This window comes from Eublepharis macularius, chromosome 1 (genome assembly GCF_028583425.1).
Source record: "Eublepharis macularius isolate TG4126 chromosome 1, MPM_Emac_v1.0, whole genome shotgun sequence".
NCBI lineage: Eukaryota > Metazoa > Chordata > Lepidosauria > Squamata > Eublepharidae > Eublepharis > Eublepharis macularius.
The window spans coordinates 24,334,390-24,348,565 of record NC_072790.1 but is presented as its reverse complement, the minus strand read 5'-3'; the positions used below and the strand labels follow the sequence as shown (position 1 = coordinate 24,348,565).

The window sequence follows — 14,176 nt, the reverse complement described above, 5'->3', positions numbered from 1 at the left end:
CGTGCCCCGCCTGGAGAAGTGGCTAGTGAAGAAGGGAGATTGCCCTTGGGAAGCCGGTTCCTTCAAGGGACCCGACCCACTCCAGATAGTTAGAAGTGCCTTCCAGGACTTCTGTGACAAGGAGAAACCTAGGTCTAGCAAAAAGGACAGATATGGAGCCTGGGCACTTTTCACCGCCCTGCAGGACAGCGTGTCCCTAATTAGCAAGTTGCACACAGCGCAGGAGGAGCTAGAGGAGAGGTCAGAGCGAGAGCAGGACGCCTTGCGTCTAGAAATCCAGACTCTCAGGACTAAACTAACTGAACAGGAAAAAGAATACGAGAGAAGAGCAGTTGAGTGGCGCGCCGAACGCGTCAATTTCATACTAGAAAAGCAAGGATTAACTACCGCCCTCCAGGACGCTCAGCACAAGGCTGAGGCGGCCACCGCTCGTGCCGATATGGCTGAGCACGCATTAACTGAGGGACAAGAGGAGATTACTAAGCTCACCCATGCCGCCCGGTTCATGGCGGACCACAACCAGTCTAAAACCGCAGCCGCGGACCATTCAGCTTGTAAGAGGGAGCTAGAGGCCCTGAAGCGACACTTGGGGATGCAACAGGCCGTAATTTCCACCATGCACCCCTCAGCCCTCTTGGCCCTCCCAGAAGATAGTAAGGATAGCTGGGCATTTCAGTCGTCCCAGCCCGAGGAAGCCCCACAGCCCCTCCACCCGATAGCCACTAAAGAAATAGTATCCATGGACGAGGATGGCAGAAAGACAGACCGGGTCGTTAAGGAGACTCGCAATTGGAGGCCCGATGAGCTCCAAGCCATAGCAGATCGCATGGGACCCCTAAACCGAGACACGGCCATCCAGTGGTTCACCCATGTGACCACCTCCCAGCCCTCCGCTAGTGGTTCTGATGTAGCCCAATTGGCCCGCCACTGCGCCAGCCCTGAAATAGTCACAGCCCTTAACGCCTATGTTTCTAATCGGAAGTTAGCCACCCGCAGTCAGTACGGAGCAATTAAAGAAATTTGTGCATTCCTGTGGCCCACCAAGAGCTTGAAGGCCCTGTATATTGCAGAGTCCCAGAAACCCGGGGAGGACCCAGAGGCATATTTAGCCAGAAAGCAGCTTCTCGCCGAGCTGTCAGACGAAGTGGACCTAGATGCAAGCGATGTACCCGACTTTGACGAGTTAGAATTCAGGAGAGCAGTCTTAGATGGACTCAATAGTACCACCCGCCTAGCATTAGCAGGAGTGGAGCCCGGGAGCATTTCATGGGGAGACCTGGAAGCTCGCATCAGAAGCATTGCTGGCCTGTTGCGAGAAACCGGCGCCATCCGCCATGTGAAACCCCCGGCCTCTCGTAGGAAGGAGAGCGAGCCGATAAGTGCAGTTACCTATGCCAATCATGGCCCCCACTCTCAGTACCGACCACAGGGACGCAGCCCGTACTCCGAGGCAAGGGGAGGAATCCTGAGGGGAAGGAGCAGTAGCTTTAAACGGGGAAGGGGACCGAGGGACTACCGTCCAGGAGTTTCCTTTGCGCCCACCCCGAGTTACAGTTCCTCCTCCCAGCAGGGCCCCCACGAGCCCCGACTACAGGATGCACCCATAGCCCCTTCTCACTCGCGAGCATCGCACCTGTACAATCATCAGGTCTACCCGCCCCCAGATCAGTCTAACGCTTGGGGAGCATCACAGGGCGACCACGAGGGCTACCGGGACCGCGGCAGCACGCCCCAGTCCAGGGACCCCCTCCGTTGGGAACTATGGATGCGCCTCAAAAACATTGGAGCGAACATGGAGCTATTCGATGGGAAGCCCACGTCCGTTCTAATGAAGGCGATCATGGAGTGGGAAGACCAGCAGCAGCCCCCAGTACCCCCGTCAGCGCCCCCTTTGCCGCCAGACCCTCCCTTCTCGGGTCCCCCGATAGCTGCAGTCCGGGAACGCCCGAGCCCCAAAAACCCCTTTAGAGGAAGCGCCGCTTCCACCGACCAGAGTGCAGGATCAGAATAGGGTCGCCCCGAGTCCCAGTCTCCTTCCGTGGGCATAGTTGCCAAACTAAAGCCGGACACATGGGGGAGACCGACAGTAAAGGCAGGGATCGGGACTCCCGGGGAAAAGAAGAAGCCTGCCACCCTCCTCATAGATACCGGAGCTTCACTTAATATACTCCGGCCCACCTTAGTTGCAAAGGGCACCCAGACCCCCACTACCATGCAGCTCGCCGGTTTTGGAGGCGGCACGCAGGAATCCCCGGTCTGGCAGGATATCCCCCTCTCCGTTGGGAACCTGGCCACCCGGATTTCGGCGTGCGCAAACCGGGGAGAGGATGATGGACTTTTGGGCATGCCGTTCTTCCAAGCCGAGGGACTGACCATTGACTTAGCGAACGGGCTCCTGTGGCGCATCCCGGGAGGCCCAGACTTTGTTAATGCAGTCCATCGATGTGCAGCCCTTAAAGCCCCCCTTCCTCTCGCCCCCATCACAGGAGACCCCTGGGTTCAGGACTTTCCCGAAGTGTGGGTGACGGACAAGGCCGAGTGTGGGATAGTGAAGGGTGCCTGCGTCCTGATAGAAGGAAAGGACCCCCCTCCCCAAAGACAGTACAAGTACCCAGCGGAAGCTGAGGCAGGGATAGCCAAGACTATAGAAGGACTCCTTGAGTGGGACGTCATACTCCCGATGCAGTCCATCTGCAACGCCCCATTGTGGCCAGTTCTGAAAGCAGATGGAGTGACCTGGAGAATGACGGTCGACTTCCGTGCCCTGAATGCCACCACCCCTCCTGTTGCCCCGGTTGTGGCCAAGTACAACGAGATCCTGACGGCCATTGCTGCTGGGTCCCGGTTCTACTCGGTCATAGACCTGGCCAACGCTTTCCACTCCATCCGGTTGCATGAGTCCTGCTGGTACAAGTTCGCGTTCACTTTCCGCGGCCAGCAGTACGCGTTCAAGCGGACACCCCAGGGATTCCACTCCAGCCCCAGTATTTGTCATGCCCATGTAGTTCAGATGTGGGAACGCCTCCGACCCTCCTCGAGGCCCCACGTACTGAGCTACATGGATGACATTTTAGTCCACGCCCCTACAGAAGAATTAGCCCGCCAAATCACCAGGGAAGTCCTGGAACTCCTCCGCGAGACTGGGTTCAAGGCCAGCAGGGAAAAGGCCCAATTGGTTCAGACCAGCGTCAAGTACCTGGGTCTGACCCTGGGACCCGAGGGTCGCACCCCGGACGCCCAGCGAATGGAGGTCATTTCCAAGCTGCCTGCACCCACCGATGTCCCCTCCCTCAGAGCCCTTCTAGGAACTTTTAACTTCTCCCGAGACTTCATTGAGTCCTTTGCAGATAAAGCTCGCCCCCTGTATGCTCTCCTTAAAAAGAATACCCCCTGGGAGTGGGGACCGGATCAACAGACAGCCTTAGCTGAGCTAAAGCGCAGCCTGGCCGCAGCCCCGGCCCTAGCCCATCCGGATGTTACTCAGCCATTCTTTATTCAGTTAGCTGTATCAGACAAAAGCATAGGGGCCACGCTCACCCAGCAGCAAGCAGGAACCGCTAGAGTGGTAGCCTATGCCTCTCGCAACCTAACTGCAGTAGAGACTAAGTTTAGCCCATGCGAAAAGACGTGCCCCGCTCTAGTTTGGAGTCTGACCCATTGGGAATTTATCATAGGAGGCTCCCGCACAATAGTTCAAACGACTCATACGCCTCTCAAATATATTCTGTCTGGCAAGATACAAGATGGACAAGTCTCAAACGCCCGCATAGCACAGTGGACCCTGGCCCTGGTCAACCGCGGAGTAGAGTTTAAAAAGGAAACCACCGAGCCACCAGCTCCCTATGGCCTGTTAGTAACCGGGACGGAACATGAGTGTCCCCTGGACCCGCCCCCGCAGGTTGTTTGGCCAGTCACTTGGGGAGTCCCGCTAGAGGAAGCCCGACAGAACGGCTTCACATGCTGGTTCTGCGACGGCTCCTCCTTTCACGTTGGAGGTTCCCCTCGGACAGGCTACGGCGCCGTGCGAGTGAGCGACGCCTATACCCTTAAAGGTCCAGCCCGCCCCCATTCCAGCCAAGCGGCTGAGGTGCAAGCGCTTCTGGCAGTGCTTGAGTTTGAGCCCCCAGAAAGCCCACTTGCCATTTACACAGACTCGGATTGGACGGCCAAAGCCGCCACGGTCTGGCTCCCGGTATGGCAGAATCAGGGGTGGAGAGCTAGCGATGGGAAACCCGTAGCCCACCTACAGTTATGGCAGCAAGTAGCAGCACTCCTTCAGTCTCGCTCCGGCCCAACGCAGGTTACCCATGTCAAAGGACATCAAAAGACAAACTCAGAGACCGCTTATTGGAATGATCAGGCAGACCTCGCAGCTAAGGCAGCCGCCACTGAAAATGCTCCCCTGCCTGAATCAGCCACCGATTGTCCTCTCCACCCTGTCACCACCCGCGCACAAGCCCGCAGCCAGGCTCAGGGGACCGCAGGAACACTAGACCTAGCACAACTGCAGCTATCCGACCCAGGAATAGCCGACCTCCTAGCCGCAGGAAGAGATCAGACAGGGAAACTTGTGATCAGAGAAGAAGAAGGCATAGTTTGGGCAGTAGATACAGCCGGTGAACGCCACTGGGTAGTGCTACTGGAAGTAAGGGCCGACTTACTTCAGTTCGTCCACGAGCAGGGACACCGAGGCAAGGACCTGACTCTGGAAAGGGTGAAAGAGGTTGGATGGTGGCCTGGCATGCGCACCGAAGTAGCGCAATGGGTAGACAACTGTCTGTCCTGCGCTATGGTCAATGCAGACCCCACCGGACCTAGAGCCCCCCTCCAGCATCAGAGAATTGACGGACCCTGGGCTCGCATACAGATTGACTTCATCGGCCCCCTTCCCCCCACCGCTCGCGGCAATCGCTACTGTCTCACTGTCATAGACCCCTTTAGTAAATGGGTCGAAGCGTTTCCTTGCAAGCGCAACAATGCAGCCACCACAGCCAAACTACTATTCAACAATGTTTTCTCGAGATGGGGTATTGTGAGAGTCATGGACTCTGATTTAGGCTCACACTTCATCGGAGAAGTCACACAGGAGCTTTGTAAAGCACTAGGTATCCAGCAACGCTTCCACATAGCCGGCCACCCGCAAGCTTCAGGCGCCATAGAAAGAACCAACCGGGCCCTCAAGGAGGCTCTCCGCAAGATGGTTCGCTCCTCCGGGAGAGACTGGGATGAAAAACTCCCCATAATCCTAATGGCCATTAGAGGCACTACCGCAGTTCACGGGCTCACACCCCATATGGTAATGACAGGGCGAAGAATGCAGCTCCTGGAAGCCTTCTGGCTAGATACGCAGCTCCCTTCCGATATGCAGCCCGTAGTGATTAATGACGCTTGGGTCCAAGACCTGCTCTCATCCATACACGCCGTCCACATGCAAGTGGCCCAGAAGTTGGGCACAGCCCAGAAAGATATGGACCGTAAACTAGGATGGGTCAGGAACCCCAGGCAGTGGGAGGAAGGACAGCTCGTTCTGTACAGGAAGTTCTCGCAAAAGGCGCATTCACTAGCAGCCAAATGGCAAGGCCCAGTCCCTATCACGAAAAGAGTCTCTCCAGCCGTCTATCAGGTAGCCATCCAGAGAAAGACAGGAGGCACTTGGCTAAAATACTTTCATGCCTCTCAATTAAAAGAATGGAAAGGGAAGCCGCTCCAAACCGCCCCTCCTGTGTATGACCCTGGTGGAGCCGCCACCAGCCCAGCCCCCCTCTGCCCAGTGATTCGCCAGATATCCCTCCACCCTGGGCCAGAGATACCGTGTGTCCCCTTAGACCAGACCTTTGTAGCTTTAGTATAAAAGAAACAGTAGAATATACAGATATGGGTGTAAATGTTAAAAGTTTTTCCAGTTCTATTCTTTAACCTCATTAGGCGGGCCCCACAGTTGGGACCCTTAGGAGAAGACACGGCAATCAAAGCCAAATAGGACCACCACCGAGAGTGATTCTTAATTGGATTTTAAGCCGCATGTTCGGGAAAAAAAAAATTACACAAGCAAAAGAGAGTTGCTGTGTGTGAAAGTGGTTGGAGAGGCTTTGGCCCAGGAGTTAATGCAGTCTTCCAACGGTGAAACCACCAAATAAGGTGATTTCTTTGTTTGAAAACATTTCACCCGCCGTGCTGGTGAAGATCCCGCATCTACGTAGATTCGGGGTCTCACCTGCCAGACCCACGCTTTCGCATGATGGTCGGCTTTGGCTTTGAGGGCCGTGCCTCCCCTGGAAAAGGTCCCCCAGATAGCCCAACATCCCTCTTTTACTAATGTTCATATCCGTCATGGTGAGTTGCTATACGGCGCCACCAGTTAGTACGCTTTAGGGCAAAGGTAAAAGACCCGCCAATGTTTTGTAAATATGTGACCCCTGGAATATGTTATTGGGGTGCGCTCACCACGCACAAGGGGCAGCGTGCCTCATTTACATAGCCAGAATCCCCCGCGCCAAGATGACCCCCGAATAACCCAGACCCAGTGGCGCCGGCAGATCTCGGCCGCCTCCGCCGCTTTTCGATAAACGCCGCCGAGCGCCCTCGGCTCCACTTCGGCCCTTTCCGCCAGCAGCCGCCCGCCCCACGTAATCTTTTCCCTTGCCCGTACCGCACAAGGGAAAAGAAGGGGGGGAGACATATTGAAGTTATAATGAAGCCCTGCCAGGCCTTCCAAGTGAGGGCAACCTGAAAGTACCCCACACCCGTGTGCTTTTGCTTTGTGTGTTTCTTTCTTTTAACATGAAATTGGGGCCTCCTGAGGGAGTCCCTCCAAAAATTGATCCTAGGAAAAAATATGGTCCGCCGAAATACATACAAGAGGTCCTGCAAAAAAGCAAGAGGGAAAAAGGCAAGGCAGGAGCAAACCATCATGAAGCATACCTTTAACCCTGACCACCCCTACTTAAAAATAATTTTAGAAAAATAGAACGAAGGTCTCCTTCTGCAGCAACCCTTATAGTTAATGGAAGCCGCTCTCTAGTTTTTTTTCGTTTTAAAACGGCAAGGCCAGGCCGAGCCGGACCGATAGCGCACAGCCCGCAAAATGAAAATAGCCCGCCACTGAGCAAGGGGCACCTGAAGGCCACATAGCCTAGGCATCCAGGGACCCCTGGGGCGAGTTTGCATAATCCCGCCTAACGTACAGCCGACCCTTGCCCGACGTAAAGACGTTCCCCCCTGAAATATACACGCTTTAGAAAGAGGCCTTCGCACAGGAGCTCCCCAGAGCAACAAGCTGGAAGTCTCGCTTAGTGCTCCGGGACTTCTCGTTCGAACCCCGCTTAATAAACAGTGCTGGCAGAAAAACGCCCTCCCTCTTTTTCCCTGCTTCACTTTATTTTATTTTGCTGCAATAAACTCAGGGAGCCTGTACTTATATCCGCACGTCTCCCCAGGATATTTTCACCACAAAAGGAAAAGGAAGGCCAGGAGATGAGGCACCTGGCTACTCTGTGTTTGCTCGTGCTGGCAGGCACCCTAATAGAGGGACTCCCGTCCAAATTAATGCCCTACCCCCACTGGAGATGTATCCATACTCTAGCAGGAAATGAAATGATGGTCTGCAAGGTTGTGCAGCAGAGCAATATGACCACCCCCACGGATCGCACTAACTTCCGCAGTTGTGAAGAGCAGTGGATCCGACCCCCAGAGCTTGTCATTTTATGTGTGGGAGTAAAAACTCTGTCCCAAGAATTAGTGTGTTACTCGCCCACTGATACGGTTTCACCACTTGCTCCGATTCCTTGTATGTTTCTTCCCCGCATCAGGCCAGCCCCCACCGCAGTCCCGGTGGTAGACAAATATACCACCCCTGCCAACTTCGAAACCTCGCCATTTATAACTGAGGCTTTCGGACCATACTGTGAAGTTATTTTAGTGTCGGCCGCAGTATGGAAGGCAGGAGACCCCTTTAGAATGACCATCCTACTAGGAACCACTACCACTGAGTCTGCATCAGTCACTGTCACGCCCCCTTCAGGCACAGTTCTCTCCTTTGCTATAGAGCACTGGGAGAACCTGACCTGGATTGTAAAGGAGGAAGACCTAGCCAAACACGGCCCACCCGATTGGATTCTGGTTCAGCAAACGCCCGAATGCCAAACCAAGCCCCTAGTAGAGAAATTTCACCGGCTTGGGCTGCTCCTTGTAAATTTGACTCACGAACCAGGCAATTATTCCCTGCTGATCCGGACCCAGGAGACCCACACCATCCAAATTGACCCTTTGATTGTTAGCAATGAACAATTAAGCCAAGGCGGCACGCACATAGTGGGCTCCCATGTTTTGAAGACTGACATTCGAGAGAGAGTTCTAGTCCGCCCGCAAATGTCTTTAAAAGAGATCCGCATAGACTTAGCTGAGCTAAATGTTACCCAGAGACTGCCGCAGTGCGCTCCCTATCTGGAGGCCGGTAGCAAGGGTTGGAATGCATGGCTACAAGTGTGGATCGATCCCTCCCCCCCTCTCTCGCGTGCCAGACGAAGCATCGCCGACTGGACTGCTCCTGCAGCCGGAGGCTTAGCAATCATGGATTCGGTCAATATTGAGACTCTCGCTAACAAGTTTGCCCATGTCACGACTAGCATCTCCGACTTAGGTAAACCAGTGGTGCAGTCCCTAAATTCCATTTCGAATGGGCAACACGAGATCAGCTCCATTTTAGTTAACTGGGAGAGTCAAATTGAAAGAGATTTTTCTCTGCTGCTCAAAGGGACACAGTCTTTTGAACGCAACGTGTCAATAGCTATGGCATGTATGCAAGCCCAACAATTAAATCAGGCTGTGGCCATGGGGCTGATTCGGCAAGCCACGGACGGGCACTTGCCCCTGGAAATTAAAAGATTGATTATGCCCAAATTGTCACCCCTAGAACTGGAGCTTGAATCCTGGTGGTCTCTCGTAAATTCCTCATTCTCACCGACCACCCAGGAGCTTAAATTATTTTTATTAACGGCCAGTGCACACGAGTCATTCCATGTGTATCCAGTCGTGCCTCTGGGACTCCAAGTCAGCGATACCGAAGTCCTCTACGCCCGCCACCCCGACCATTGGGCCCGCTTCACCCCGACCGGATGGCAGCTCGTCAGCCTCCAAGGGTGCCAGCATCGAGACCAGACCGGCTTCATCTGCCAGGACCAAGCCTTTGCACCGCATCATCCCTGTGTAGCCCCGCAAGTCGACGCCCTCAATGAGTGCCCTTTCGAGGTCGTCCAGGAGAACAGCTCCGCTGTCGTCTACATTGGGAAAGGATGTGCCTGCGTGCGAACGGCCTGCGATTTTGTGGTCCTGAACTCGTTCCAGCTCAAGCCCGTGATCCCGGGAGTCAACCGCTGCTTCTGTAACCTGTCTTCAGTAGCAGTCTGCGACTTCACCTACACGGTACCGGTCTGGACCCAAGAGGAGATCCTGGTGGCACCCTCCATCTATCGTCATGTGAAGCCCATTCCCCTTGGCATCGGTCTGGAGCTAATCCACGAGCTCCTGGCCCACCCGCAGCTCCACCGCACCCTCCAAAGCATCCAGAGGGACGGGGATACCACTGCTTTGGTTGTGTCCCACAACGGAAAGGAGATCCTGGATCTTGCCCAGCGGATCAAGACCACCGGTGAGCATTCGTGGTGGGAGACCCTCTTTGGCTGGAGCCCCACCGCCACTGGAATTTACAATTTGGCTTTACACCCGATCATCGTTATTTTGGCCTTCCAAGTTTTATTATGTGCCTCATTACTTTACTTGGGCTGTTGGAGCCGCCGACAGCTCCAGCAACTCCAACTGTCCTACCGTCTGGATCACTACAATCCAGACCTCCTTTTGCCTTAAGGGTTGTTCTTGGCGCCCTCCTTTAACCCTTGTTTATTTGCTTATGGTGTTATGAACTATGACTATGTTTTATTATGTGTACGAATCCTGGACCAGCCCCATGGACGCTTTGCTGCCGGACACCGCTCCGAGGCCCTCTTGTGGACTAGGGGGGGACATATTTCTCCGCCTCCCAGCCCATGGCCCGTCTCCAAACGACCGCCAGCAACGCCACCGCCATGAGGACTAGAACTGTGTGTCTGAAGCCCTCCTCGCCGCTCACCGACCCTGCTCTGCGGTTTGACGCAGACAGCAAGGGGGGGTGGAAGTGTGTTTTGGAACACTTGGACTAAGTTTGCTTGTTCCTGTACATATATGCAACCCAGTCCAGCACCTGTACTGCGGACTGAGCCGTCTGTGATCTTTATTGCTCTATTGCTTTATGAATTTCTTTGCATTGCTTTTATGAATTTTACTCCCATGAATTTGGCCCCGAACTAGTCCCTCCTTTTTATCTACTGCAAGTGCGCCCATGAACTTTATCCCGATGGGTTTGATTTTAGCCTTTTGAATTGCCTTTTTAACCCGACTCCCTCCGCCGAGGGAATTCTAGTCTATTTATTATTTTATGCATTTGATTTTAATCCAGCTGTATGAATTGGTTTTAATCGCAGAGTTTATTTTTCTGTCCCCCATGAGCCCTTCCGCCGCTTACCCCCCATGAATTATTTCTCCGCACTTGCTTTTACTATTGCTGCTATCATCTATGAAAGCGGTTTTAACTTCCTGAATTATTGTTTTAACCCTATGTATTTATGTATTTATGATTTTAACCATTTATGAATTAACCTACCCTCGATGAATTATGCCATGCTTGCACATTTCACTTTACCTTGTATGAATTGCTTTTAATTGTCCCTGCTTTTAATTCTATGTATTTATTTATGATTTTAACTAGCTATGAATTAATCCATGTATATGAATTGTTCCTGGTTTTTAGTGCTTTTAACCCACCATGAATTCCGTATAAGTTACCTCCCGCCATGAATTGATCAATGTACCCGAACATGAATTGTTGTTGTTTATATACATGAATTGATCATTGCTGCCCATCACTATGAATTACTATTGCTACTATTTATTCTGACAGTTGCACTTAGCACACCCCCTGGTGTGAACCCAGAGACCTGCAGCCCATTGGCTGATCTAAATTGCACTTATTCGGTTAGGTGGTTCTCCAAACTAAATTTTTGAGTGACGCCTCCCCTTCCTTCCCTTCCCACTCCTTCCTTCGCTCGAAGCTCGACCACCGGACATTGCCGACCACCTTGCCTTTGAAGTCAAGTTCGGAGACCCGCGCGCCTGACGTCACGGGGTCTCCGAGGGGGGGAATTGTTGCCAAGTAGGCCCCCTCCCCTGCTTTAAAGCCTGCTATGGACTGTGTTAAAGTTTCCTGCGTTACTGTTTCACTGCTGCACCAAAGACTGCTTTGCACGTGTGTGCTCTGATACACGTGTCAGTTTCCTGCCTGCTGTTTAATTACCTTGCTGCTGCTATGGACTGTGTAGTTTACTGACTCCATGTTTGGTTAACTGCACAAAAGGACTCTCTTTCTGGGCAGCCCTGCCCTGACCTGTATCTGGACTTCCCAGTGTGTGTTTGGACTCTGTTACAAGTGTGCCCCGTGCCTGCACTGCCATCTACCACGGACCGTGCCAGTTCCCTGCTTTGGACTGTGTTTTAAAGTGTTGCTCCCCCTGCCTCCATGGAAGCCTGCCTCATATGGGCCCAAGCCGCTGCTAGCAGCCGGGCGCCTGCCGGGGAAACCTCCAGCGAGCCTGGCTAGGCGCTCCCTGGTCAGTTCCCGCCTGGAGCCTCCCGCGGGTAGGTCGCCGAGCTTGCCCTCGCTACCGGGCAGCCTGCTATCCAGCCCCAGCTATGCCCAGCCGGCATCCATGTTCTCAGGCAGCCAGAAGACCCTGGGAAGAAGACTGCTTTGGGAAGCCATTTCGGCGAAGCGGGCACACCACGTCCGCAGCGAGAGCCCCTCGCCCGCTCTGCATATCTTAGGAGCCGCCCCGGAGAAGGAACTAAGTGCCGACCATCCCAAGCACTTAGAGAATGCATCTCAAAGAAACCTCCGCATTCCAAAGCTGATGACATCAGGACAAGCCCTGTCCGCTGGAAAATCCTTTCAGCCCACTTGGATTTCCCCCTCTTTTGTCCTCTCTTCCTGAGGTGTCACTTATCACAATCTGATTGCCAAAGTGGCCCATCCAAGCCATTCAGTAGCCCATTAGAACCTTTGTTTTAATCTGTGAGAACCACCAAGTACAGCACCAGCCCCAGGGTACGTTTTGGGGTATTTAAGCTGGTCTCCCAGACCACTCGGTGCTCAGGCCATTCCCTATCCAGACCTCCTTGCTGTCCGTCTGTGGTTCCAGTGCTGGCATTGGGCCACCCTCGCTGTCGTGTCTCTGCTTCGCTCCAGGATTGTGAGTATTTCCCTTACCATCGTTGGGAACCCGCTAATGCGAATGTCTCTGTATTTCATACTCTATATTTCCTAGACCCTGTATGTTCCTTGTATGATTGTGCAAGCTAGGCTTACGCCACACCTAATACACGTGTTTGGACCTGACTCGTTGTCTGCCTCTTTTTCACTAGAGTGTCTGGGATCGGGACCTCCGTATACATAGGTTATGATCCTCGCTTAATATTAAAAGTTACAGACTGCTATAGCTAATTCCCCATTATAATAAAGAGCAGTTCTGGTAACAGTTTAGTTTCAGAAAAGGGCTTTGTCTCAGTAAGGCAAGATATAAAAAGAAAGCCCACTTAACTCAAGTGGGCTCAGAGTGTTTTACTTGAAAATCTGTACTCCTTTATTCCTTGAAATGAAAGTTTTTCCTCTTTCAACATTCTCCAGAGCAGTGCAGTTATTGGGCAAAACCGCATCAGGTAAAACAAACCAGCTATTTTCGTAAAAATGTATTTGGTTTAAATTGAAAGAGGAGCATGATTTTGTTTTGCCTGTTCTGGAAGAGGCCTCACAGTTCTCTGTTTAAAAAAACTACAGATCAATTAAAAGTTCAGTCAGCAGACACCCATGATTTCAAGCTTGACTCTAACTTGACTCTTAAGAGATGAACTGAGGTGGTTTGCCATTGCCTGCCTCTGTGTAAGTGACCCTGAATTTCCTTGGTGATCTCCCATCCAATTACTAACCAGTGTGGACACTGCTTAGCAGGCAATATTTGATGAGATCAGGCTTGCCCAGGTTTTCCAAATCAGGGCAACGCATCAAATACATTTTATGAATGCATAGGTATGTGGCATATATTAGTTTGGAGATTAATGCTTCTGTTTAGAATGAAGATGCTGAAGGTCTCTCTGTCCTGCAAGATCGGCCCAACACAAGGATCTGGAACAAAAAGAGCAAGAAGCTCACCTTTAACATGGTTCTGTAAGGCCTCTTCAGATCCAGTTGGTGGAGGTTTCCTATTAGTGGCAATGGCTTTGGTCCGGGTGGAAGATTTTGGCTGCTGCTATTCCAGAAATTGCTCATTTTCCAAAGGAATGCAATTGTAAGGACAAATAGGAAAAACACAGAAATAGGATCCATCCAATCCATTTCCTGATAATGAAAAGTTGCCTGCTGTGGTTACAGCAAAATTTGCAATAGAATTTGATCAAGGATGGTGTCTGCCAACTGAAATGAACAGCACAACTCAGTATCTCACAAATCATTTAACCCATCCATGTTATGGGAACTATTCCCCAATTTTCTATGTATTCCAGCTATAAAAACCCTGTACATGATGATGGTGGGTGGTGTCTGATTCATCAAATGAACAGGTGTAAACCCTCTTGACTCCTGACTGAAGGTTCATCACAATATTATCTGGAAGGTTATTCTAGTTAATTATAAATAGGGTCCAAAGTGTACTGTAAGCATTCCCCCATTTCAATCTCTCTAGATACCAGGAATGCGGGGGGAAGGGGGGTCTGCATATTTTTGTAGGAAGAAATTGGTCATTTTAATGTTAGCATTCTGTATTCTTTATCTTTGTTATAAACATTTATAAAGCAATAAATAATTGTTGCACCTGTGCATGAGTACTTAAGACTACGTGGAGATAATGAATTTAGAATATTTAGCACCTTGCTCAGATGGTTCTGTTCTTACTTGGAAAACTGGTTTCACAGTGCAATCCTAACCAGAGTTATGCCTAAACAGAGTTTCAGTGGGCTTTAACTGGAATAACGGTTTAGGATTGCACTCTCAGAAGGTGATGTTCAGAAGGTGCTTGTTTGGTCCATAGACTCTGAAATA

The 14,176-nt window shown here is 51.9% G+C and overlaps 1 protein-coding gene across 1 annotated transcript in view; it reads right to left on the bottom strand.

Annotated features, from left to right (window-relative positions):
* LOC129327642 (cytochrome P450 2K4-like) overlaps nt 1-13,695 on the bottom strand; it is a 77,066-nt gene extending 63,371 nt beyond the window's left edge. The window contains exon 1 of the mRNA XM_054976397.1: nt 13,292-13,695. Coding sequence (XP_054832372.1) covers nt 13,292-13,474 — 183 coding nt within the window. The 5' untranslated portion in view covers nt 13,475-13,695. The remainder of the gene's footprint in view (nt 1-13,291) is intronic.
* Between the last annotated feature and the right edge of the window lie 481 nt (nt 13,696-14,176).